Below are 24,750 nucleotides of genomic sequence, written 5' to 3' on the forward strand. Positions count from 1 at the left end.
GAAAGAGGTCGGGTCCACAGATTTTAGAAGCAAAGTCGCTCGATGATTCTTGTTTTTAGAAGGGAAATCAAGCAATTAAACCAAATGGTGCCAAGATGAAATATATGCGGGCTCTTCTCCTTCAAAGGCAAACGTCAAAACTTAGCTTAACGACTATCAACGTGATCGCCCATCTGTTGTTCGGTGCCACGAAAACGACTGCCAGTGTAAATAAATTGACAAAGGTCCACGTTCCCCTATTGATAGATCGCCATAACGGAACATATGAACCACAAAAGTGTTTTAAAGAGTTTATGCGTAATTCGAGTGTGTTTTGTCGTTTTGTAGAAGTCAACGAAGGATGGATCTACTAGCACAGACAAAGATATCAATGAACAGTCGAAACGGTAGACTTCACCTACAAACCTGCTCAGAAAAAGACAAAAACTTCCCTCCCAAAAAACATGGATGCACAGGTACACACCACAGACCAAGAGACACATTCCAAACTGCGAACTTCACCGACTAATCTGCTCCAATATCAAGACAGAAACTTCCCTCCCAAAAAACATGGATGCACAGGTACACACCACAGACCAGGGAACATTCGGGATAGTGGAATTCACCTACAAAGCTGCTCCAAAGAAGAACGAAACTGTCCTTTCGAGTGGCGACACAGCACTTGCCCTTCTTCCAAGAACGGCCTTCGAAAGAGGATTAACTTTCAAAGAATTTTAGAATTACTTTCGGCACTAAGGCGAAGGCGCTCTACATACTGCAGAGAGACAGCACTATCTAATGGTACACCGACAGCTCGAAAACACCAGAAGGCATTGGAGCAGGCATTGCGGGACCGCATACCAAGTTATCCATACCACTGGAACCTTTTCCGAGAATCTTTCAAACATACATAAGTCAGTGCGCGGAATTCAATCTACCGCCTATCAATGTGCAACCGGGTACATCTAATCTAGGTGCCGAGCCATAAAGGGGTAGCCGGCAATGAACTGGTCGACGAACTAGCCCGCTCTGCGCTCTGCGGCAGTGTCCAGGATGAAGGTGACAGAACAATGCATAGCAGTAGGGTCCCACACTTTTAAGGAGCTGCTTTGCATGAAAGAGAAAGTGGAGAGAACAGCATTGGCAGCAGGCTGCAAGAATGCGCCATGCCAAGCTGCTTCTAGGAAGGTAAAACCTCGTAAGGTTTAAGGAAATGAACAACCACCCCCGAGACATATTCCACGTCCTTGTCGTGCTCTATACAAGCCACTGCACACTCAGGAAGTTGTCCAATATGGGCATGGACTCTGGCGCGAACTGCCGGTTTTTCGACATGGAGCAGGAAACTTCAGAACACCTGATTCTGGATTGCCCAGCAATTTGCATAAGCAGGCTAAAGGCCCTAGATTCCATCTACATGGCCAGGGATCGCATTCACCTCAGTCGCGTCCAGCAAGCTCCTGGAATCGTTCAGGATGCTGGACCTTGGTGACCGCATTCGATATAGGGAACGGCGCAAAGGACCGTAGGTCGCAGTGCAAAACCTCAATTTTTAATATCTATCTAACTGTATATATGTATGTATGTATATGTGCAGATGGAAAGAAAAGTTTTAATTACAAAAAATAAAATGAAAAATATTGAAAAATAATTTACATGAAAAGTTCAATTAAATTTAATTAATTTCGGCATGAAAATTTTTAAGTCATGCCATGTAAATGTAATATACACCAAACATACTATATATGCATTTGTACATATGTATGTACATACATATATGTATGTAATGTTACGGCATGTGGTTTAATGCTTCAATCAATCACATTAATTTTTATTTTAGTCATTTTGAATATGAAATTACTGTAAACCGAGAGATTTCACTTCAATGCAACTCGTTCAATGTGGCAATATGTGCTTTGCATGCTTCCGTCCACTTTAAATTTTAATGGTTTACCGATAAATGCGCCATTGTGGCAACACTGCACACAAATTCAAATAAATCAAAATTGAAATCAATTTCTTTTTTGTCTCGCTTGCGAAAAGAAATAGTGACCGGAAAATTGTAGAAATATCCACTCAAGCCTGCAGGCAAATTAAAAGGAAATCAAAGCAATGAATGGCGAACTTAGATAACGGGTGATTTTTTTGAGGTTAGGATTTTCATGCATTAGTATTTGACAGATCACGTGGGATTTCAGACATGGTGTCAAAGAGAAAGATGCTCAGTATGCTTTGACATTTCATCATGAATAGACTTACTAACGAGCAACGCTTGCAAATCATTGAATTTTATTACCAAAATCAGTGTTCGGTTTTTTTTTTTTTTTCGGACAAATTTTGTTCAGCGATGAGGCTCATTTCTGGTTGAATGGCTACGTAAATAAGCAAAATTGCCGCATTTGGGGTGAAGAGCAACCAGAAGCCGTTCAAGAACTGCCCATGCATCCCGAAAAATGCACTGTTTGGTGTGGTTTGTACGCTGGTGGAATCATTGGACCGTATTTTTTCAAAGATGCTGTTGGGCGCAACGTTACGGTGAATGGCGATCGCTATCGTTCGATGCTAACAAACTTTTTGTTGCCAAAAATGGAAGAACTGAACTTGGTTGACATGTGGTTTCAACAAGATGGCGCTACATGCCACACAGCTCGCGATTCTATGGCCATTTTGAGGGAAAACTTCGGACAACAATTCATCTCAAGAAATGGACCCGTAAGTTGGCCACCAAGATCATGCGATTTAACGCCTTTAGACTATTTTTTGTGGGGCTACGTCAAGTCTAAAGTCTACAGAAATAAGCCAGCAACTATTCCAGCTTTGGAAGACAACATTTCCGAAGAAATTCGGGCTATTCCGGCCGAAATGCTCGAAAAAGTTGCCCAAAATTGGACTTTCCGAATGGACCACCTAAGACGCAGCCGCGGTCAACATTTAAATGAAATTATCTTCAAAAAGTAAATGTCATGAACCAATCTAACGTTTCAAATAAAGAACCAATTTTATGCGTTTTTTTTTAAAAAAAAGTTATCAAGCTCTTAAAAAATCACCCTTTAGTAAATAGAAGAAAAGGCAACAACAACAATGTAACAATCAATAGTTTTTGCCGGCAATTGCACGAAAAAATACAGAAAAGCGCGCACACAAACATACAAACGTGCAAACAATGCAATGCAAATGGAAAACGGATTAGAAAAAAGAAGAAAAAAAGAAAGAAATAACGGAAAATCGGAAAAAAATGTTAAGTTCAGTTCAAACGAAGCTAAAATACCCTTCACAGGTATATTTCTTATAACATAAAAGGTTTGAAAAGCTCATATTATCTTAATATATAAAAATCACGTGTCACGTTGTTTGTTTGCGATGGACTCCTAAACTACTGAACCGATTTTAATGAAATTTTTAACACTGTGTGGAGTTTGGTCCTACTTTAATGATATGATAGTTTTTAACTCTCCTTATAGTCGCATTATTTATTTATTGCAAATTATTTGTTTATTATTAGCAAAGAGCTATCCACCAGTTGGTGGCGCTAACAGCGGTATTGAGTGCGGTATGTTACAGTAGATGGCGCTACAAACATTAAAAACATTAAATTAAATTGCGTTGTTTGAAGTTTATATTATTTGTGGTAAAGTTATACGAGTCTATGACTTCCAAAAAAAAAAAAATAAAAATTGGTCGGGGCGAAGTTCGCCGGGTCAGCTAGTATCATATAGATTATCTTCATTTTGACGTATCAGTTTGTATGGCAGCTATATGCTATAGTGGTTCGATCTGAGCAATTTCTGAGAAAATTATAGCGTTGCCTTGAGCAATATTCCATGTTAAATTTTGTGAAGATAACTCCTCAAATAAAAAAGTTTTCCATACAAGGATCTGATTTTGATCGTTCAGTTTGTATGGCAGCTATATGCTATAGCCGTCTGATCCTAACCATTTCTTCGAAGATTGTACCGTTGTTTTGGAAAATAATCCATGCCAATTTTTTTAAAGATATCTCGACAAAGAAAAAAGTTTTCCTTACAAGGATCTGATTTTGGTCGTTCAGTTTGTATGGTAGCTATATGCTATAGTGATCCGATATCGACAGTTATGACAAATGAGTAGCTTATTGGAGAGAAAAGACAGTGTGCAAAATTTCAGATCGATATCTCTGAAACTGAGGGAACAGTACGCAAGTATAGAGACCAACAGAGAGACTTCGCTAAATCGACTCAGCTCGTCACTCTATAACACCTCCGACGTTTCGTTCTGCGTGTTACAAGCTTCGTGGCAAACTGAATATAAATACGTTCAGGGTATACAAAACAAAAAAAGCCAGCCAAAAAGTAAATAGAAAGATGAAAATCTAAAAAGCAAACTTTCCAACGAATGCCATTGAAGTCAACGCTGCACCTTCAAGTGTGCGACTCCGTCCTGACACCCGCGGGACTACTGCGCGCACTGAGCAATTCAAAATCAAATCAATGCGTCCACCAACGTAATCGTGCCACAGACAGCTGACAGACCGACGATGGCGCTGCAACTTTGCCTAATGGAGTCGGTTTTGGCCGGTGACTTGGCGTTGATGTGTGTGTATGTAGCATGCTGTTCGACTGCCTTTTAGCGGTGGCGGCGACAACAAACAAACGCAAACTGGCAAGCAAGTTGCAAGCACGCACACCCACACATATCCGTCGATCCACACACACTCAACTTGACGGCGGCAAATCAATCCCCGCTGCTAACTGAACAACGGTTAGTAGTTGCTACAAGTAAATGATCAACAACAACAACAAAGTTGTTATCTGTATTTACAACAATAATAAAAAATGTCAGCAACAGTAACAGGAGCGATAAAATCAAAGTCACTTTGGACCACACATACGCGCTGCTGCTTTGGCACTCGCCAGCAATAGCAATAATACCAACAACATACAAAATATTTGCAAACATTTTCGATGCGAGACAAGATTGCAACAGGCAAAAGCGCAGCAAACAAAAAAAAAGCAAAAACAACAAAACAAGACTCAAATGTACCGCACTAAACTGCAATCATGTAAGTTTACCCAATAAGCGAATAGTAACGGTTAGTTATCGGATTGCTAACCTATAAGGTATACAAAAAGGTGCTGTAATTCGAGAAATTGTGAACGCATTTAGATAAAAATGATATCCGGGGAGATATTGGGGTTGCTGTTGTTGTTTTACTTGCTGAAAACGATCTATACATGATTCTGAGAAATGAGCCGAAACCGAAAATTCAGTGGAGACACTGAAGGCCATTCCAGCCGAAGCTTGTAACAAGTGAATAAAAAATTGGATTAAATGTTGGCATGCTTTTATTGGCTCAAAAAGAGTATATTTTGAAGGCTATAACAAGGATACGTACATATGCAGATACGTGATTTTATCAGTCCGGGTCAAATTTGATCAGATGGTGGATAACCCACCCACTATGACTGTAGTTGCTGTTGTGGCAGAAAACATTATCGCAATCATTCTGAGATCAAGAAGTCTCTTTCGTGACATTTTTTGAGCGAAATCAAATTTTTATCGTCTCAACACTTATGTTAACTAGTCAACTGGAAGTTATATTTACCTGCTGCATTGAAGTTTCAGACTTCAACTGCATAACAACAACAACAATAAGACTGCTATAACGACAATATCAACCTATACTTGGTTAATAGAAAATCAATTGACAACAAACCGTTCGGGTTCATATGGTGCTCCAAACACAGGGTGGATGGTATTCGAGGGCACAGCATTAAATGATATTGTCAAAAGTTGGTTTAAAGGCACACATGGTAAGGCAGCCATTTGGAAAATTCTACTGCATAAAGCAATCAATTATGGTTAGGGTTTCATTGACACAAACGTAGAAGTTCAGGTTTTCGATATCAGTTATTGTTGTTGCAGCGATAAAAAAAAAACTTCTCAAAACATTTTTAAGAATTTTGCTAAATTAACAAACCTCGTCCTCCTAAAATTCCGGGGTCATTTTGGTTATGTAGACGCTCTTTGCAGCAAAGATCGGACTACCCTCTTGAAACCAAGGCGTACCAAGATACTTAGTTTACGGTGATAATATTGGAAAATGTTTAACTTTCACCACATTCATGTGCAGAAAATATGAATTGAATCTAGTTTACAGTCTCAAATTTAGTTACTCTCAACTTTTTATAATTTTTTTTTTGTTTTCATTTTTAATAACCTCTAAAATCACTCAACCACAAATTGCTGTCGCCCAAAAGTGTTTTGACATTTTTTTGGAAACTTACCAAAATCTAAATTAGTTTTTATTTGCTGCACTGTAGCAACACCTTTTGTTACAAACTTCAAAAAAACAAAAATAGTAAACATAACTGTAACATGTACATGGTGAAGCAGAGACGCAAACTACTGCATAGAGCACAACAGTTCACACAAAAAATAAATCGAAAAATGCAATCAAGCAAACTTGAACTTGAATTGTAAAGTTTCCAAAGCAACCAAATTGGTTTTAGTTTTTGTGAATCGTTTGCTTTTTGCTAAAGCGGTTTAGGAAAGTTTAGTCAATTTGGCAAAGGTGAAAACGCGATTTAAATTAATTTTTTCAAATATTGATCACAAATTAAAATAGTACTTTATTAAAAAAAAGAGGATTGCCACATAATATGTATGTAAGTATATGTATGTATTAATAATTTATATATGTACATACATACATATATTTAAAATAAAAAAAAAAATATTTAAAAATTGAAATTTTTTAACTTAAAAAATATATATAAATACATATACATACATACATACATACATATACGTACATACATTTCTGTGTGAATACTCCTGAGCATAATCATATATAATAATAGTAAATATATTTAAGCTAGGCAAATACAGATTTAGAGTTCAACAACCTTTAACTGCACAGCCGAAAATTTGATAATTTTTAACGATAAATCCACTAGCGTCTGCAAGTTTATATTTGAAAGGGTTAATACTAACCAATTCTTACATAATTTTAAAATGTATAATACTGGCACCCATTTAATGTCACAAACTTATTGAATTTATTGTAAATTTCGGAAAATGGCATTTTCGCAAAACAGCTGTTCGCTTTTACATGCAATTTATTTTGTGACAAAGCTGCAACTACCTACACGAGACTAATTTCTCAAATAAAAAAGTTTTTCATACCAAAATATGAATTTGATAGATCAGTTTGTAAGGTAGATATATCCAATGTTCAAGGTATAATAAATACCAGAGATAGTTCCATCACAAGTGTCGATTTGAAATTTCGAGATAAATGTATCTTTCTACGCCACTGAATTCAATGCTCTCTAAGCCTAAATGCAATATTTCATACTTTTATTTGTATACTCAAACCGAATTGTTAGCGAATGCAAAAATATACGCATACTTATATGTACATATATTTGTACACGGATTAAGAAAAAACAGAGAAAAAATAAAAACAGATGAGGTTATAGATTTTTGATGCATTTGCAACAATCAGGCTTTTCACTTACATACATATTTTCCATTCAAACTGGGTAACTGCGCGAATTAGAATAGGGATAAAGCGTAATAGCGGCTTTGGAGCACAAAAGCCATTTTCAAAACTCTGGGGTAGCTGTGTACCAGCCCACTACAAAAAATGCAAAATCACAGCAATGGGTGCGACATACATACATAAGTATGTATGTACGGATACATAAAGTATGCAATTCTATGAATATATACTATAGATATATACTATGTAAGTATGTACGTAGGTGGATCGTCTAAAGTCATCCATATGACAATTTATTTTTAACAATAACTCAAGCCCAATGCAATGCTTGATAAATTCTACTGCGCTTCTTGGAAGTATAAAATGCATACACAGTTTCAGTTATTTAACTCAAAAAAGTTGCATTTGCGTTTGAGACACAGCCACGCATGACAATTGCGGTTGAATAAATACGAAAATGCTCAAAATTTGTGTCAAACATGTTTGAGAGCCAATAAAAGCATATAACTTTTTTGCAGCTGGTGACTATTGAAGAATTCCTCATCACATTTCTCCGAATATATTTTCTTTTTTGGCTTTTCTCGCTACTTTTAACTGCTTTTGGAACCGCAGCGCTTAAGCAATTTACATACATATGTACATACATACATATGTATATCGTACTCAGATATTTTTGAAATTTTGAATATGTACAAGACGACTTACATACCTTCTTTTTCAGCAGCTGTTAGTTCAGCGGCAGCGGTTGTAGTGTTTTCAGCTGGATGCACCATGTTGTATTGTTTAGATGTTTTTATTTTGATATTAAAGAGCGTGCAAAACCGATTTTAATTTAAAAATATACGCCTATTATAAGAATATTAGTTTTTATTTTAATTATTTTTTTGAAGTTAAATTGTCTTTTATAGATTTTTTGAATTTATGCAACGAATAATTTTGTAAATCAACTGGATGTTTCAAAGTGTACCGAGCGATGATGTATTTTCCAGGTAAAAACTTGCTGAAATGGGAAAGAAATAAATTACAAATTATATATTATATTTACATGCGTTGAACTAAATTGTATGGAACATATAAATATATTTCATTAATTAATTCATCATTTATCCTTATTCTACTAAATATATCCTATTCAGCGTATAAATATATTGTTGTTATTCCTTTTTAAAAAAAGCACTAGGCAAACAATTAATATGCCAAGTGTGCGATCATTATTGCTGCTCTTTGTTCCGAGTTGTACAGCGTTTTTGAGGCATGCCCGTCAACGCCATCGGCTGTTATGCCCATGAACACAGAAGCAGTTGAAACAAAGTGGCAAACAATGGCATAGGTAGCAACTCCACTTCAGTGCACAACGACATTAACACTAAGTATATAGAGACATACATACATACTTATATGGAGAGGAAATAAACAAAGAACAAAAACAATGGATCGTTGTAATAAACCAGCTGTTCTCAGCTTGGAAGTCGAGATCGCTTAAAAGTTTGTATATAAATAGCCAACGAACATGAAATATGAAGAATAATAAGGAAGTGTAAAATATTTACAACATTAAACCACAAATCATAACTTTAATTTTTTGAGGAGGCGAAAGAAAAGAAGTTGAGCTGGTTGACAAACTGGTTTTCTTATTGGAAAACTCTACGAGTAGGTGCTAAAAAGGACAATAAAACCAGAATTATTTGTTTTTTCACCTAAATAATGGTAAACGACGGCAGAAGCCGATAATACTTTCAAATATATTATATACCCACACGTAGTAAACATAGGCTTAAAATTCGCTATTTTCGTAATATAATACATAAAATTACATTTTATACTAATGGTTATAATATGCGAATCACTTCTATTTCGCACTAATTGAACTGCACTTTTTACACAGCTATGCTGCAAAATGGCTGTCTGCAGCCCACTCGTACTTACCGAATATAGCAAATGATGAGCTTAATCCAATTGGAAAATTCCACAAAATACAAAAATGTTTTTATAACACTTTTCCTTAAAAACACCACAAAATATGCAGATCACTAAATTCTCTTGCAATCAATCCTGCAGCACTTTGCAAATTGTTCTTACAGAGAGTCTTTCTCGTTTTCTTGCACAGCTTTTAATAATTTCACAGAAACTATGCACTTAAGGCAGTGTCTTTTTTATTTAAGGCGATCAACGCTATGCAAACCGATAAATATTTTAGCAAATTAGATTGTTTAATTAAGAACTTTGCTCAATAAAATAGGCTTGTAACTTGGTAAAATAACCGGCGAAAGAAATCGATGCACTAATGAACGAGCACAAATTCAAACACAAAGTAATTTTCAAGAGTACGCTGCGCAGACATTTTATATGAGTAGAAGATGGCAAAAATTACAAAAGCACAACTACAACAACAAAATACAGCAGAAAAGTCAAAATAAAAGGAGTTTGTATTGAGCGGCGAACTTGAGGGAAACAAAGCCATCAAACAACAAAAACAAGTGTATGAAAAATGATGCATAGTCTATTATTACACGAGGCGACAAAAGTTGCTAATTCTCGGGCGATTCTCTTTTGCTGTCGCCCATTACCTTCACACGAGCAACTTGTGTTGCGCAACTCTGTTCGAGTTTTTTTCTCAATTTCTTTCACTTTACTTTAACCCATTGTCTACTCTTTACTTTAACCCATTGTCGTTTCTTTTTCCTTATGGGTATTTGGGCCACTCTATCACATATATTAATCAGTTCTGACAATTAAGAAATACATTTTATTTATAATTCAAAATTAAAACAAAGATTATATGACAGACTTTCACATACATATGTCACCCTTTTCACTATCGTCTGAATCAATTTGTATGGCTTTCTCCATACATTTCACAATATCTTTAATTAATTCGATTTTTTCGTCATACTCCATTTTCTAAAATATTTATATTATATTATGTATATCTGTATACATATTTGCAAATTACTTGCCAAAAGATGAAATTAAATTTTTTAAATATATTCCAAATATTAATTTAAAAAAAAATATACTCAAATGCAACTATGTACTACGAAAGAAAGAACACGAATGCCGAAAAACGTCGCAGCGAACTGCTACGAATGAGAACACAAAGCGAGTTGCTGAACACTGGAAACTCGGCGCGATTCTCCTCTCCTCGTCGCCCCCTCGCCTATAAACCAAGAGTTGCCGAGACAAAAGTTGCTGCGTGTAATAAGCGAGATACAAACCGCAAAGACTTTAGTGCTGCCACACAAGTGGATGTGAAGTTATTGGGCAGTAAGCTTTCGTGTTTAAAACTGTTCTAAACGAGATACATACAAACTAAAACAACTCAAAATATGAAATGTACAGCAATTAAAATAAAAATTGTAATCGGTCTGATTTCTTAAACATTTAATTGTGAAATTAGCCATTATGCATTATGAGATTTATAATGCACGAGAGTGGCAACTCGTTGATCTTCAACTTCGCCTGCTGTCGCGCAGCTTTAAGTAAATAAACAAAAATACAAAACCAAACAGCTGAAAATCAAAAGCAAATGAGCAGCAATTTCAAAGTCAAGAAGAGCAAAGAGCGCAGCATATTGTGAGAGGGATTTGCTTTTACCGAACAACAAAAAATGAGAAATTTTTAAAGAGCATTTTAAAATTGTAACTGTCTAACGGAAATTATTTTAAAACGTGTCGATAAGGTAGTGCAAAATTTAAATTTGTTGCTTAAAGCAAATAAAATGAAAATTATATTGTTGAATCATCTCACAATGCTCAGCTGAGGTGAGTGTGCTTTTGAATTGTTTATAAAATGACAAAGGTGTATTGGCGGCATGCATGTGTGTGTAGAAGTGGGCATACAAACTAGTTTTGTGCAAAATAAATTGCGAAAATTGCAAAAACGCCGCCAAGAGATGAAAGAAAAAAATATTGAAAAAAATAGCGCAACAACAAAATCAAATCAACGTATTCTCCAATTAGTCCCAATTTCATGCTAGTTTTTCTTTGTTTTTGGGTGATGTCTGATTAGCCTTTGCGACCGCAATAATTGTCGGGCTACCTACTTTTATTTTATTTTCTTTACTAATACATGCATATGTATGTATGTATATAAATATATAAACGCATTCATGATACTTGATTTCTGTGTTACAAGCAGTAGAGGTGGAGATGAATGAAGTCATAATCATTTGATAGACGTTAGAATTTGAGTTTTGTGGGTGGATATAAATAAATTAAATACATACTACGTACATATGGTATATGTACATATATAATTTTCACACTCATTTAGCTGTGTATCTTTATATACACAGTATATGTATATGTATATCAACATATGTATGTATGAATATGTCATTTAGTGCCTCCCATTATAGCAATTTATCACTTAATAATTTTCACAAGCAATTTGACATTTTAATCGACTTTAATAGGTAGCAGTAGTGGCGTTAATCACACCAAACGGGATTTTATAGTTGTTGTGGCAATAAAAATATATTAGCGGTAAACAATTTTCATTACAAAACGTGACGTACTAGTACAATGACTTGTTCAAGCGAGCTCACGAAAAATAATAAAAAATCAAGGCGGAACAAATGAAAAGACTGTTATGGAAAAGCGTTCACAACAAAAGCGGAATATGTTATTTTTTATTATTTCATCGAAATGCATTAGTAAGCCGCCGCGGTTGACTGCATCATCTTTTCAAACAGCATTTTATTGTGTGGAATGTCTTCAATTTGCAGTAAATATCGTATTATTATTGAACTTGGCAATAAAAATTAAAAAACTGGAAAATGTAAGACAAAAAATGGTACGGTGAATATAATGAATATATTTTCAAAATATTTTTAGTTAATTTTTTTTATGTACAACTGGTTCACATTGTAAACGTAACGTTTTTTATTTTTATTTATTTTTTTTTATTTTTATCTTTTTAATTTTTTTTTTTTAATTTTTATTTTTTATTTTTTTGACATTTAAACCCGTTAGTCGTGCTTTGGCTACGCATAAATTTTAGTTACAGTTCAGACAGACATCACCATTCGCCCATACATCGGGTTTGTGTCACTTAAATCAAACTTGATTTGTTGTTGTGGCAAGTAGTGTTATGCTGCCAATTTTATACAAATACATTTTATATAAAGTAATTCATATGTCACAAAACAAGTTGCTCGCCAAATAATTGCATTTTTTTAAGAAAGTGTCAAGTTTTCACTTTTATAGGTTAGAGTAAAGTTAAAATTATATTAATTATTAATTGGTCCGAAATAATGATTATTAAAAATATATTAAAATATGTATTATACTAAAAAATTTTCTTTGAAAAAGTTACAAGAAATTATTTTTCAATTACAAAAAAAAAATATTTTTTGGAGAAAAAACAAGAAATATATTTTTTTTTGAGCAACATTCTTTTCAAGCATAAAAAAGAATTGCAAATTATGCATTAAAAATTAATTGATTTAACATTTCAGTTTTTAATTTGAAAATTATTATATTATTTAAATTATTAGATTAAAAAACTATTTTTTTAATTTTAAATTTTCAGCCATAAATTAAAATAAAAACATAAAATTAAAATTTTAATCCCAAAATTATAATTAAAATTGAGAATTTTTTTTTATTCTTTTTCAGCGTTCAGTTTGAAAAATATTTTTTTTATTTAAATATTTAGATTAAAAAAATATTTTTTAAATTTTAAATTTTCAGTCATAAGCATAAATTTAAAATTTTAATCCCAAAATTAGAATTAACATTGAAAATTCTAATTTTTAATATCAAACATGTGGATTTTTTCGAGAAATTTTCGAATTTCAAAACAATGTAAATTGATAAAATTAATCCCAAAATGAAAAATAAGACTTGATTTTTTAAAATTAAATCCAAAATAGTTTAATTAAAAAACTCACAACCACATCGCGTGCTGACCAACAAATTCACTTAATGCCAGTTAAGGCGATACACTTCATATAAATAAATATGCAGTAAGTATGTTTACAATGTATGTAGTTATATATATACATATACTTCCAAAAAATATAAGTAATAACTCATACAAATCTCCGATTCACGAAAAAAGTGTTCCACTTAACTACAATCTTGTAAAGTAGATCAACTGAGGGCAACAGATAACCCGCACAGCAATCGCTTGTAGCAACAATAAACCAATTAAATGAATTCAAAATAAAAACAAAAAGCAGTAAGAAAAACTGAAGACAGATAACAAGACTACCAACAACAACAACAAACATAAGTAATTTCTATTAAAGAAAGAAAAAAAGAAAAAGTTCTTTGACATCCCACACGATTTTGAACCTGAACTCGCCGCCGCAATATAGTCCAGTGAACTTAGAGATGCAAAGAGAAGGCAGTGAAAAGTTAGTTAGCTATAGTTGAACAGTGACGGTTGTAAAATAGAATTTTCTGCTGGAAAAGTAACCGGAAATGGTAATAAAAGTATTGGTGTTTAGGCCTCTAGGCGTCTAGCTTCATTACTTTTACTTCAATAATTATTAATACTTTTGATTAGTTCGACAAAAGTTTTATAAAAATCGCTTTATATAGTAAATATTTGATCAAATCGAAAATATTCAGATTTGATTGCAAGTGTAAAAAAAAAATAAAATACAAAAAGAAAAACTTTCAAAATCATTAGATTAAATGAAGATGAGAACATCATTTTGTCAAAATTCAAAATTCTTCGGTGATTACCTGTAATAATTTTTATTTTTATTTTTTTAATTTTTTTTTTGGATTTTTTTGAGTTTAAATTCATATTAAAGCTTTGTAATAAAAATATTAAAGCCATTCGGTCATTTATTAAACCGAATCATGCATGTATACATAGATACATATACACATTCATATGCACATACATATATAATAAAATACTCATTGAGTGGGAGTTCTTAGAGCAGTAGGTGCATTTGTACCTAGTTTAGTTAGAGAACACAACATATGCACATATATATATGTACATATACAAACCAATTCAAGTTGTTATGTGTTGTTATTTATTTATAATATAAATAAAAAATATAAATTTTATATGCATGATCGCTACATTCTTTGCACCTCCAGCCAAGTTCGCCAAGTTCGCCAATTTCGCCTTTTAGTTACTATTCATCGTTATAAGCGGTTGCTGTTGCTTTTCTAATTGGTTATTGGCCGGTTAGTTGCTGATGGTACCACATAACCCAATTTCATGTGGACGTTGTGCTGCAAACGAGGAAATTTCTAATTAAAAGCTTTTAATATGAAAAAGAAGGTATTTAAAAGGTAAGTTTGTTATTGTTGTTGTAATACAGTACCAATATCATATTATAATTATAATAAGCTTTATATTTTTTTTTAATTATAAAACTTAATGAAATAAAAAATATTTTTGTAGCGCCATTACGACCCTGCAGTTGATGTTTACTTTAACAGCTGTGTTTGTTTACCTTATTTAATATTGTATTTGCTGAAGCAAAATTCAAAATTTATTATATTATATGTGTGTATATATGTATATATTTTTTTTGTCATTTTGCAAAAAAGAAACAAAAGCAACAAATGTTTATAAATTATAAATTTTCACGCAAACACAATTAGAATTTAGATTATGAGCCAAACTGAATGCTTTTAGAAATGTAGCAGACCAAGCAGAGTTTGACTACTCATACATAAGTATGTACATATACATATGTGCAATACCTGTCTTTAAATAAAAAAAAAATTATTTTGCCACGAATTCTTCTGCTTTATCTGCCTTGGTACTCATTTTTAAGTACACAGCATTTAAGCATAATGCGTTCAAAAATAAGAAATATTAACTGCTCTTGGGTGTTTTTGGTGACAACCAACCATATATGGCACATGTTCCAACTTGTTTGCTTTACGAATGTCACTGAGATGACGTTCAAAGTTCGACACTGTGTGGGCAATGCACACACGATTGCAAAGGAGCCGGTTGTACTTACGTGTTGCACAAATGAAGCTGGATTTTTGTGCTTTATTATGACTTTTTTCGCTATAAAAAGTCGAAGTTCTGTATGAATCAGACTGGTGTGCCCTTATATGGTTGAACACGCTTTTTCGTTTTTTTTTACTTGATTGACTGCTTGTTTTTCGGATGCTTTCTAAAAGGAGAGGAATGAGGAAGAAAGATGTAATGTTAATAAATATGTATAAGTGCGTTTAGATCATAATAATTATTTTTATATAAAATTTAAGCCGTGTTAAGCGTGTGTTAATCATAGTAGTTTGGAATTTTACATACTTTAGCAAGTGATTTTTTTAAATACACTAAGAATTATAAAAACAAAAGATAGAAGTGTAACGTGGAAAACCTAAAGTCTTTAAACTTCAACGTCAAAATCAATTTCAATTAGCTTAGCTTAAATTTGTGGTTATAAAAAATGTATTTTCTTATTTTTATGCATTTCCTTATCCACCTTTCAACTTCGTTACGCACTTACGCTTACTAGACGCCACAAAAAAGAAGTCTCTAAGATAAAAATGTACAAAATTTTACGTCACTGAAATGAACGCGCATATAAAACCGGCGCACGGCCGGCAAATATATACCGCTAGGGAGTTGGACAAGCACGAGTGGTGGGAGGTTATGTGTAGTCCTCCCACAAAAGCTGATAGACGCTCGAGCAAGCACGTAAAGCTTACAAAAGCTGTTCATGTTTTACTACCTGTATTAGTGTCGTTGGTGTGGCAAAGTGATGCTAGCCGATGCTTTATAGATTGCATACATACATGTGTACTTGTAGACACATACTTACTAATTCACGCCCATTCCACCAATAATGGAAGTTCGTTAAAGTTTTTCCGAGGAAATGTTTCGCATAAAATTGAACATAAAAATGTCGCATGTTTTATATGCGTACAACGTTACGTCTCCGTCCATAATATGCATCCATAATACATTTGATAAGAAGACGTTCCAACTATATACAACTACTGTTCAATTTATGGTGAGGGCACTTACTTTTTTTGTCTGCTACTGCGGTTAAAACATAACCTCAATATGGCACAACAAGTTGTTTTCACGAGTTCTTGTTCGCCTTGCAGTACTGATTTTTTATAGCCCTGGATGTGGTGCGACAATACTATGAGATAGTGGTGACATTACAATAATAACTTTCGTTTGTTATGCGCTACCCCGCTGTCGGAGGAAAGAAAAATGTGAGGTTCCTCATTACGCAGAAGGAAGAGGCATTTTTCGGTTTTGGTTAAATATTATGGAAATAAGGCATTAGTTCATTAGACTCATGTTTCACGCTCTTTCCGTTATCCCTCTTCTCAAATAATACCTGAAAATGCTGGTAGCGGAAGTGCTTAGACGTCAGGCGGATGCGCCTTGTCTTGTGATCCAAATGATTTGGAATGTATTACAGCGTAGATAACTTTTCTGTAACTTCCATAGTTTTAGAACATAGACAAAATTATAATATTCGGGCTTAAACAATTAAATCTAAATATTATGATTATTATTATACTAATTATTTCTATTAATTCAATCACATAAACTTGTTTGAAGTAATAATTAATTGAATAATTGTTTGAACTGCAGTAACGTTGTGCACTACTTTATCGACAGCTATTGGCTCCGTTCCTTTACAACTAAAGGTAAAAGCCTGCATAACTTGCCTTAATAGCAGATACAATTTTCTAAACAAACGCAAATAAATACTAAAACTATTTTTAAATTCGATATAAAAAATTTCATAAAAATTTACCAGTCGTTAAAGTGTTTTTTCTCTAATTTTATGAGTTTGCTTTTAACACTATGGCAGCACTGCACAGCTGTCAGCTACAAATTACGGAGAAGAGATACGAGTACGTGGAACTTTCACAGCTGAACTAGTCGATGAGAGAAAAACTAAATAAATATAGTGAATTATTAATTAAATAATAATATAATCAATAAATAGTGTGGTGTGAAAGGTTCATTATACTCGTACATAACTTTTATGCTGTTAAACCCAAGTATTTCCATGAAAGAATCTCGTTTTGAAGTCTGAGTAAGATTTGCGATCAAGGAAGGCCGACAAATTTATGCTAAAACAAGGCGAGATAAAGTAACAACAACTACAATAATAAATACAAAAGAGTGCTCGAAACAACGAAAGAGTGGCCATCATCAGCAGCTGGAGCAAAGTGCAGGAAGCCAAACTTGTAAACGTAAATTCCAGACAATATACTTGTAAGAATATTAAAAACAGTTAACCACTGAATAAAAATGGCACCCACACGACGACCTAGCGATGGTTTGTTGGCTCGAGTAAATTTTCCGCTATATGCAGTTGAAATGCTAACCAGTCGACACGTACTTGTGGCAGGAGGTGGTGGCTCAGCTAAAACAGGTGTAGCAAATGGCTTTGTGAGTACTTTAAAATTAAAAAAATAATAATAATAAAGTTAGTAAAGGATTAATTTTATTGGCAGGAAATCTACGAGATCTACCACAACGGCACGCACTTCTGCGCGGAAGAGGTTGTGCGACATGAGACAGGCGCCAACGTAGTTATGAACTTTGCTGTGCGTAACGATGGGCGACGTTCATACCTGTGCGCCGGACAAGAATCACACTGTCAATTATATTTTGTTAATCCACGTATAGTTTATGAGGGTCAAGAGGAATCGGCAACAGAAGCAGACGAAAGGCGACCAAGAAGTAATAGTACAGCGGAACATGGTAATGAAAATGGTGTACGTAGGCGTGTGGCACAGGCATCTGGCGTGCAGGATCTACCAAACGGACATGCTACGGGTGCCAGCAAGAAGACAGGCGACCAAAATGCCAATTTGAAACGTATACGTTTTGATATTAAAGCAGCTGATTCAGTGCAAACAGATTTTCTAACAACTGAACCGCTCCAGAGGGTAGTACGCATTAGTCCGAATGGCCGTTTGATGGCAACTGGCGGCACAGACGGCCACTTGCGTGTTTGGACATTTCCACAAATGGTGCAGCGCAGCGACATAGCGTAAGTCATGTACCATCTGATAAATACAATTTTTAATGTATGATTCCCGTTAATAATTAGGTCACACAACAAGGAAATTGATGATATTGATTTTAGTCCAGACTCTAAGTATATTGTAACTATTTCGAAAGATGGTCAGGGTTTAGTGTGGGACTTGGCAACTATGAAGCAACATCACCAACTGAAATGGACTACACCCGAAGGCGGCAAGTACCTATATAAGCGCTGCCGGTACGGTACCATTGAGGCGCAACGTGATAAATATCGACTTTTCACAATTACGAACCCACTGGGTAAGGTGGGCAAGCAGCGTGGTTTTCTACAGCAATGGGATTGCATTAGTGGGCAGCTACGAAGTGCTGTGCAAGTAGACGAAAGCTTAGCGTCATTGGCTGTGCGTGACGATGGTCGCTTTGTAGCTGTGGGCACTATGTTTTCGGGTAGTGTTTCCATTTATATTGCCTTTAGTTTACAGGTAAAGTAAAATCAAATTGAAAGTGCTTGTGATTTGATTTATTGAACATTTTTCTTATTTATAGCGTGTTCTGCACATACCGAACGCACATTCGATGTTCGTCACTGGTTTACAATTCTTACCGATTACAAACGAAGAAGGACCGCCAATTTCAAGCGATACTGAGGCGGCGGTTCTTTCAATTTCCGTGGACAATAAAGTATGCATTCACAGTTTGCCGCAGCGACGTAAGTACTTATTGAATTTTGTAATTATATTTTAATGATTTGTTGTTTTCTTTTTCGTTTTAGGCACAATACCCGCTTGGGTGGCAATATTGCTCATTATTGTCGTGCTGTTTGGCGCCTTTGCATTGTGCTCATATATAGGCATTTAAATGTATAACAGTGTGTGGCATTTAATTAAGTGAAATAAACATAGCATTACGTGGAAGTTAAAAATTCGTTAACTAAAAACAATAAGTCGGCAAATCGTTACTAAATAATAAGTGCTTACAGTCCAGAATAAGCAGCAGAAAATAAAACATAATAGCGTATACTTTTTTGTTTTGTTAAATTCTCGTTCAAATTAAGTTGTATTTTTTGTACAGTTATTTGTATTCCATTTGCACATAACAAAACTTAAGTGTATACGTAATCATATTTAATTAAGTTCAAGTGCTTTCACTAGTTAGCCTTATCAAAAATAAAAAAAAAAACAATAAACGGTGTAACAGTTGATGCTATTTTAGTTAACACGGCTAACGTTGAAGCATTTCATTGTCATTTGTCAATAGCACCGCGGCCACTGATTATTACAACTATTTCGATTTACAACTCCACTCGGTTGAAGTTGAGGCAATTCAACTGGCATTTCGAACTTGCAAAGTTTCATTGGTTTTGCTAACCTTAAAAACGAAAATTTTACATATAAAAAACATCTGAAAATTTGTAAACAAAAAATCAAAATAAATCAATTTAGTTCTTGCTGGTGAAAAGGCTAAAAATATTAAACAAATTTCTTTTTAGTTTCAACTCCTATGTATGTGTGAAGTAGAAGTGTTGAAAAAATGGGGCGTTACACGATGGAACAACGTTTCCACATTATTAAATAATATTAAAAAAAAAATTCTAGTCTCAACTGCTTAAAAAAAAGCGTTCAAATTAAACACCACATTTTATTTTCCGAAAAATGCAAATAAATGGTTCTAAATCACAATCATTAAAAAAAATAATTATTAAATAACTTAACGCTTTTCCCATCAAATTTGTTACATTAGTCAGCTTCGACAGCCTGCCTTAAAGGTACCGCTAAGCTTTTCTTCAACGCGGTCTGTTCAGCCCACTCCTTCGCGTGTTTCTTCTTTTGATGAGAATACATATTGCCATTCGATTTGAAAGTCTTTGGACAATAACTACAGGTATATAAAGCTTCTCCGGTATGGGTTGCCATATGTTCCTGCAATTTTAAATATGGAAAATGATGTAATTAACAAAAATATATACACAAACTTATAACTCACTTTAAAACTGGTAATTCGTTTAAAAGCTTTGTCGCATAATTTGCATTCATGTTTTCTTTGCAAGGAATGCATATACTTTATGTGTTCACGATGAGCTTGCAGAGACGGTGACACTTTAGAACAAATTGGGCAGGTGCGTGGAGTTTGATACTCTTCCGTGTGCATTGTTTTCATATGACGTGCTAAGCCATATTTTGTTTTGACCGCAGTTTCACATAGATCACACTTTATTAATTTTCCCGGAACACCAACATGGATTAGACGCATGTGTTTTCCTAATTGAATGTCGTCTGGGAAGCTGAAAGAATTATGAAATAATATCAACCAAGTATATAGGAGTAGTTTACATGATCAACATGAGCTTAGCCGATTTATTAAAAAGCATATTGCTACTAAGCTAACTGATCGATCAATATCTAATACTTGTATGAAAAACTGGAAGGCTGTTATAACCTCAGTGAAACCGAATTGACGTTTTTTTCTTGTTTTAACTATCTAACGTACTTACGTTTTACCACATTCTAAGCACGGTACTGTTTTTTGGTCTTCTGTAACGTGTATATTATTATAATGCTGTTTCAAACAAGATGCACGAAAAAATGCTTTAGAACAAATTGTACAGCGATGAACACGTTCCCGATTGCCGTGCACATACTGAAGATGAAGATCGATGCAACGTCGCTCCGTCATTCGCTTTCCGCAATGTTTACATTTGAAATAATCGGGATCTTCATGGAAATTTATATGATCAATTAATAAACCACGTTGACGTATTTTTTTACCACAACATAGCACATAACCACTCATTTGATGTGCTTCACTGAAATGGTTTTTCAAATGTGTGAAGTCTTCTAATGGAATTTGACAAATGCAACAAGTAAATTTAAAATTTTTCTTTGCAATATATTCATCTAATTCCGCAGATTTCTTACTAACGCTTTTTCTTTGATTTATTTTACGAGACTTTCGTTTTGAGTGTCTATCGTCTTCATTCTCACTCTCCAATTCTTCAGAGTCTAAACTATACTCGTACGATGACATAGAATTATCCATACATTCTTCGATTAAAGGCTCATCTTTAATCTCTAAGTCTTCAGAAACAATTTCAGGTGGATTACATATGTCTGTGTGACTAGTTGAGGCGGGTAACATAAATTCTTCAACTTTAATTTTATATTCCGTAAGTGGATCAACTTGTGTGTCGTCATTAGACATGATTTCTTCTTTTATTTCAAAACTATCCGTTTCGAAAGTTACGCTTTTGAGAGCGTACGTTGCTTTTTTGTGCACTTGTTTCACATTTTCATAAAATTTATGAAATGTTTCTACTAAATTCCAACAATGTCTACAAATGAATTTCATTTCAAATTGAGACATCATATCCAGCTGAATAAAATAAATAAAATGTATATAAAAAGTGGAAATCTATAAAAATTACGCACCTCATCCTTAAAATGCAATTCAATCACTTCACGTCCAGTCAAGTCGACACCTTCTTTGGAGTCCAAATCCATTTGATCCTTTGACCTTTTTAGGCATAGTAAACAACATGTCTCATCAAACATTTTAATGGCTAAAATATAAACAAACAGCGATAAATCGCTGAAAACTTTATCTCTGCTGAAAATAACCCGATTAGCAGTGATAAAGCCTTGATGAGCGCCTCGAAATTTGTGTTTTTTATACCATTTTCCATTGTAGCCAGATTGGACATAATAATAATTTTTAGGCATTTAAATAAAACACCCAATATTTATAACGATTATATTCAAATTTTTTTATAATTTTATGGTATAATCAAATAACTGACTTTTGGTCTTACAAATGATCAATAAAAGGAATTAAGCTTGTTGGCTCGCAATTAAAACTGCTTTTAATCATGTTCAATTGAAAATAAACCTATTATGCATCACATCACAAAATATTTCATAAAATATATTAAAATTTCATGTTTACTTTCATTTTTATTACTTTACATTTTGACAGTTGCAATCGTTTCTAGATGAGAACGAACTTATAAAAAAGCATGCATCGAATTTTGCTGTCAAAGCAAATGTCTGAAGCTAAGTGAAGCGAAAGTTGTATGTGAATGAACCATTACGTTCAAAATTTCAAGTGACAGAAGTTGTGCAAGGAAACCCCAAAAACAACACCAAAATGATTTGTTTACAACAAGCCGCTGATTCCAGTTCTTCCAAAATCAGCATTATCAAAGTTTAACAGGGTGTTGCACTCTTATCGAAAGTTCAACTAGTAATATGGAAAATATAGCGGCAGAATTATGCCGAGTTGATATCCTTGGCTGAATAAAAATCCGGATCCGACTGTCGTTTGAATGGTAAATCCCACTGGTATAGAGTTGAAAACCGTAATACCATAAAATATATTTTTTAATTATATGTATGCTATATCTCATTGTATGAAAGATACGAAAAACTTAAGTTGCTGATGATTAAATAATAAACAATTATACAGTAATACAGATGTTTTTGTTTTTAGTTGAAGAAAAAGCAATTACACAAATTATTCAATGAATTCACACAAATAATATGACCATTTAAAATTACTTACTAAGCTATAAATATATTATATAAGTTAAGTAGACGACTATATTTTGAAAAAAAAAAACTTTACGCGCACCTTAAACCAAAACAAACATGAAAAACCAATCATATGTGTGTGTATTTCAACAAGAACATTCGGAGCAATATCGCAGCCACTTTTTCAGTTTCCATTCGTACATTGTAAACGTTGTAAAACAACTTCGTGCTTCTTTTGCCAACTCATAAGAAAACTCTCCAACGCCCTAAATGAACGTTCTTCAGATTTTAGCTGTTTCAAGGCGGCATCGCGCTGATCGGATAGTATACTATTGTCGACACGTATTTGTGTCAGCCTTTCCTTGGTAAAATTGTGTCGCAATAAAAAGCTGGCGTCGCCGTTTGCTCTGGCATATGGATGGTATCTTAGTTGACCACGTAGCTGTGTTGGTAAAGCTGACTGTTCTGCGGAGTTTGCCATAAACGCAGCTGGCTTTTGTATTATTTTTGTGGTTTGCATTTCCGTAATAGGCAACTCTTTGTTTATCAATTCTAATGGTATCTTTGCAAATAGTCGCTCTATTATCTATGAAATAAACGTATTCTTTATTGTTTGGTTAATGATATAAGTTATTGCCTTTTACATACCAGTTGTTGATGAGTAAGCAGTTGGTTTTTTTGGCGAGGCGCTAAGAGGCAGTGTATCAGTGGGTATAGTCTCCAGTGGCTTTCTTTATCTTTTTCTTCCATTTCCAAACGACGTCGTTCGGCGCTATAAAATACGAGCATGCAAAGTAATAACTATTAAATTATTTAAAAATCATATATATAATATATTAATACTAACATGTATTTATTTTTAAAACTGTTTATTTTACGCCGCACTTCCTGTGCGTTGACAAAAAAACCATATTCTCGCATACCCTCTGATATTGTACGGAAAATGGGTATATTTGTCTTTAAGGTCGTCACTTCATTGCTATGAAGTCTCCATAATTCCACCAAACGCATCTCTTCCCAACTGTTCCAGTATCGTGATCGAAGATGTTTTGGTACTACTTCGGTGTCCTCGCCGGTGGTTGTTGATGTGTTTTGCGATTGAGCCGGTGGCTGGTTTTCGTCGATTATCTCCATGTCGCAATTGCTCATCTTGTGCTATAACTGTTTAAGCATGTACAATTTTGTTATATTTGCTAGAAATATATTGTTAAAAATAATTATGTTTGTGGAATACGCTCATAACACAACAAAATAAACAAATGTCACTAAAATTTTACTAAAAGAGCATTGCCAAGCCAAAATAACCAGAATATTTTTCATATTTGTTCAGAGCACTCCGAAAACATTAAGACTACTCTTGAAAATTTAATCTATCATATAAGAGCGTGCAAATATATAAACTAAATAATGTTTTCCCATTAGTCGTCCAAAAACAGAAGTCAAGACTGTAAGATCTGCAAATCATAAGGCCTTCGCTTGAGAAATGAAAGATACATATACATAAGAGTTTCGTTTTGCGATATTTGGTATTTAATCAGTTTTTCAACTTAAAGGTACCCTGCTTAGTAGTGGCTTAACTGATAGTGGAGTTGTAGTGAGAAATCGGAAAGTAGCAGTATGAATAAAGAAACACGATTTGAGTACGTGACTAATGCGTCAGCGTTGCCATTTCTCTGAACATAAAATTTTTCTTATGAAAATATTATTTAAAGTAATTTTTTCCCTAAAAATGCATTGTGTTCATAAAATTTCAGCATTTTTTAACATTAAATAAGCCTACAGTTCCTACTATTCTAATTGGTTTTT

The 24,750-nt window shown here is 34.0% G+C and overlaps 4 protein-coding genes across 6 annotated transcripts in view; 1 reads left to right on the top strand and 3 right to left on the bottom strand.

Annotated features, from left to right (window-relative positions):
- Positions 1-9,775, bottom strand: part of LOC105225332 (stathmin) — a 221,960-nt gene extending 212,185 nt beyond the window's left edge. Inside the window, exons 1-2 of one of the 2 annotated variants that reach the window (XM_011203733.4) lie at positions 9,389-9,775; positions 8,172-8,462 (exon numbers count right to left, since the gene is read on the bottom strand). In XM_011203733.4, the coding sequence (XP_011202035.1) occupies positions 8,172-8,235 (64 nt within the window). In that variant the 5' untranslated portion in view covers positions 8,236-8,462; positions 9,389-9,775. The remainder of the gene's footprint in view (positions 1-8,171; positions 8,463-9,388) is intronic. The other variant, XM_029549795.2, reaches the window with a different exon arrangement.
- Positions 9,776-14,570: 4,795 nt separating this feature from the next.
- LOC105225333 (prolactin regulatory element-binding protein) lies at positions 14,571-19,607 on the top strand. Its single transcript, XM_011203735.4, has 6 exons — positions 14,571-14,724; positions 17,235-17,821; positions 17,887-18,428; positions 18,489-18,903; positions 18,968-19,130; positions 19,194-19,607. The coding sequence occupies exons 2-6, from the start codon at positions 17,681-17,683 to the stop codon at positions 19,277-19,279; spliced, it is 1,347 nt and encodes a 448-aa protein (XP_011202037.2). The 5' UTR covers positions 14,571-14,724; positions 17,235-17,680; the 3' UTR covers positions 19,280-19,607.
- Positions 19,608-20,029: 422 nt separating this feature from the next.
- Positions 20,030-22,391, bottom strand: LOC105225334 (zinc finger protein 595). Of its 2 annotated transcripts, XM_049446952.1 has the most exons (5): positions 22,227-22,364; positions 21,847-21,977; positions 20,913-21,790; positions 20,405-20,702; positions 20,030-20,340 (listed from the first exon to the last, which is right to left on the bottom strand). In XM_049446952.1, exons 2-5 carry the CDS (start codon positions 21,967-21,969, stop codon positions 20,158-20,160), a joined length of 1,482 nt encoding a protein of 493 aa, XP_049302909.1. In that variant the 5' UTR covers positions 21,970-21,977; positions 22,227-22,364; the 3' UTR covers positions 20,030-20,157. The 2 variants fall into 2 exon arrangements, with proteins under 2 accessions (XP_049302909.1, XP_049302869.1); XM_049446912.1 differs by having other exon boundaries at positions 21,847-22,391.
- Positions 22,392-22,871: 480 nt separating this feature from the next.
- LOC105225335 (uncharacterized) lies at positions 22,872-24,110 on the bottom strand. The gene is made up of 3 exons (XM_011203738.4): positions 23,792-24,110; positions 23,593-23,716; positions 22,872-23,530 (listed from the first exon to the last, which is right to left on the bottom strand). The coding sequence occupies exons 1-3, from the start codon at positions 24,091-24,093 to the stop codon at positions 23,129-23,131; spliced, it is 828 nt and encodes a 275-aa protein (XP_011202040.2). The 5' UTR covers positions 24,094-24,110; the 3' UTR covers positions 22,872-23,128.
- Between the last annotated feature and the right edge of the window lie 640 nt (positions 24,111-24,750).

This window comes from Bactrocera dorsalis, chromosome 1 (assembly GCF_023373825.1).
Source record: "Bactrocera dorsalis isolate Fly_Bdor chromosome 1, ASM2337382v1, whole genome shotgun sequence".
NCBI lineage: Eukaryota > Metazoa > Arthropoda > Insecta > Diptera > Tephritidae > Bactrocera > Bactrocera dorsalis.

What these genes read in the sequence shown, in the direction of transcription:
- LOC105225333 (XM_011203735.4), top strand. Translation starts at nt 17,681, where the DNA reads ATGGCACCCACACGACGACCTAGCGATGGTTTGTTGGCTCGAGTAAAT. An exon ending in CAGGTGTAGCAAATGGCTTT is followed by an intron (nt 17,822 to 17,886) that starts GTGAGTACTTTA and finishes TTTTATTGGCAG; the next exon opens with GAAATCTACGAGATCTACCA. An exon ending in ATATTGCCTTTAGTTTACAG is followed by an intron (nt 18,904 to 18,967) that starts GTAAAGTAAAAT and finishes TCTTATTTATAG; the next exon opens with CGTGTTCTGCACATACCGAA.
- LOC105225334 (XM_049446912.1), bottom strand. Translation starts at nt 22,137, where the DNA reads ATGCCTAAAAATTATTATTATGTCCAATCTGGCTACAATGGAAAATGG. An exon ending in TGCTTAGAATGTGGTAAAAC is followed by an intron (nt 20,703 to 20,912) that starts GTAAGTACGTTA and finishes TAATTCTTTCAG; the next exon opens with CTTCCCAGACGACATTCAAT. An exon ending in AACGAATTACCAGTTTTAAA is followed by an intron (nt 20,341 to 20,404) that starts GTGAGTTATAAG and finishes TTAAAATTGCAG; the next exon opens with GAACATATGGCAACCCATAC.
- LOC105225335 (XM_011203738.4), bottom strand. Translation starts at nt 24,093, where the DNA reads ATGAGCAATTGCGACATGGAGATAATCGACGAAAACCAGCCACCGGCT. An exon ending in AGTTTTAAAAATAAATACAT is followed by an intron (nt 23,717 to 23,791) that starts GTTAGTATTAAT and finishes CGTATTTTATAG; the next exon opens with CGCCGAACGACGTCGTTTGG. An exon ending in TGCTTACTCATCAACAACTG is followed by an intron (nt 23,531 to 23,592) that starts GTATGTAAAAGG and finishes TTTATTTCATAG; the next exon opens with ATAATAGAGCGACTATTTGC.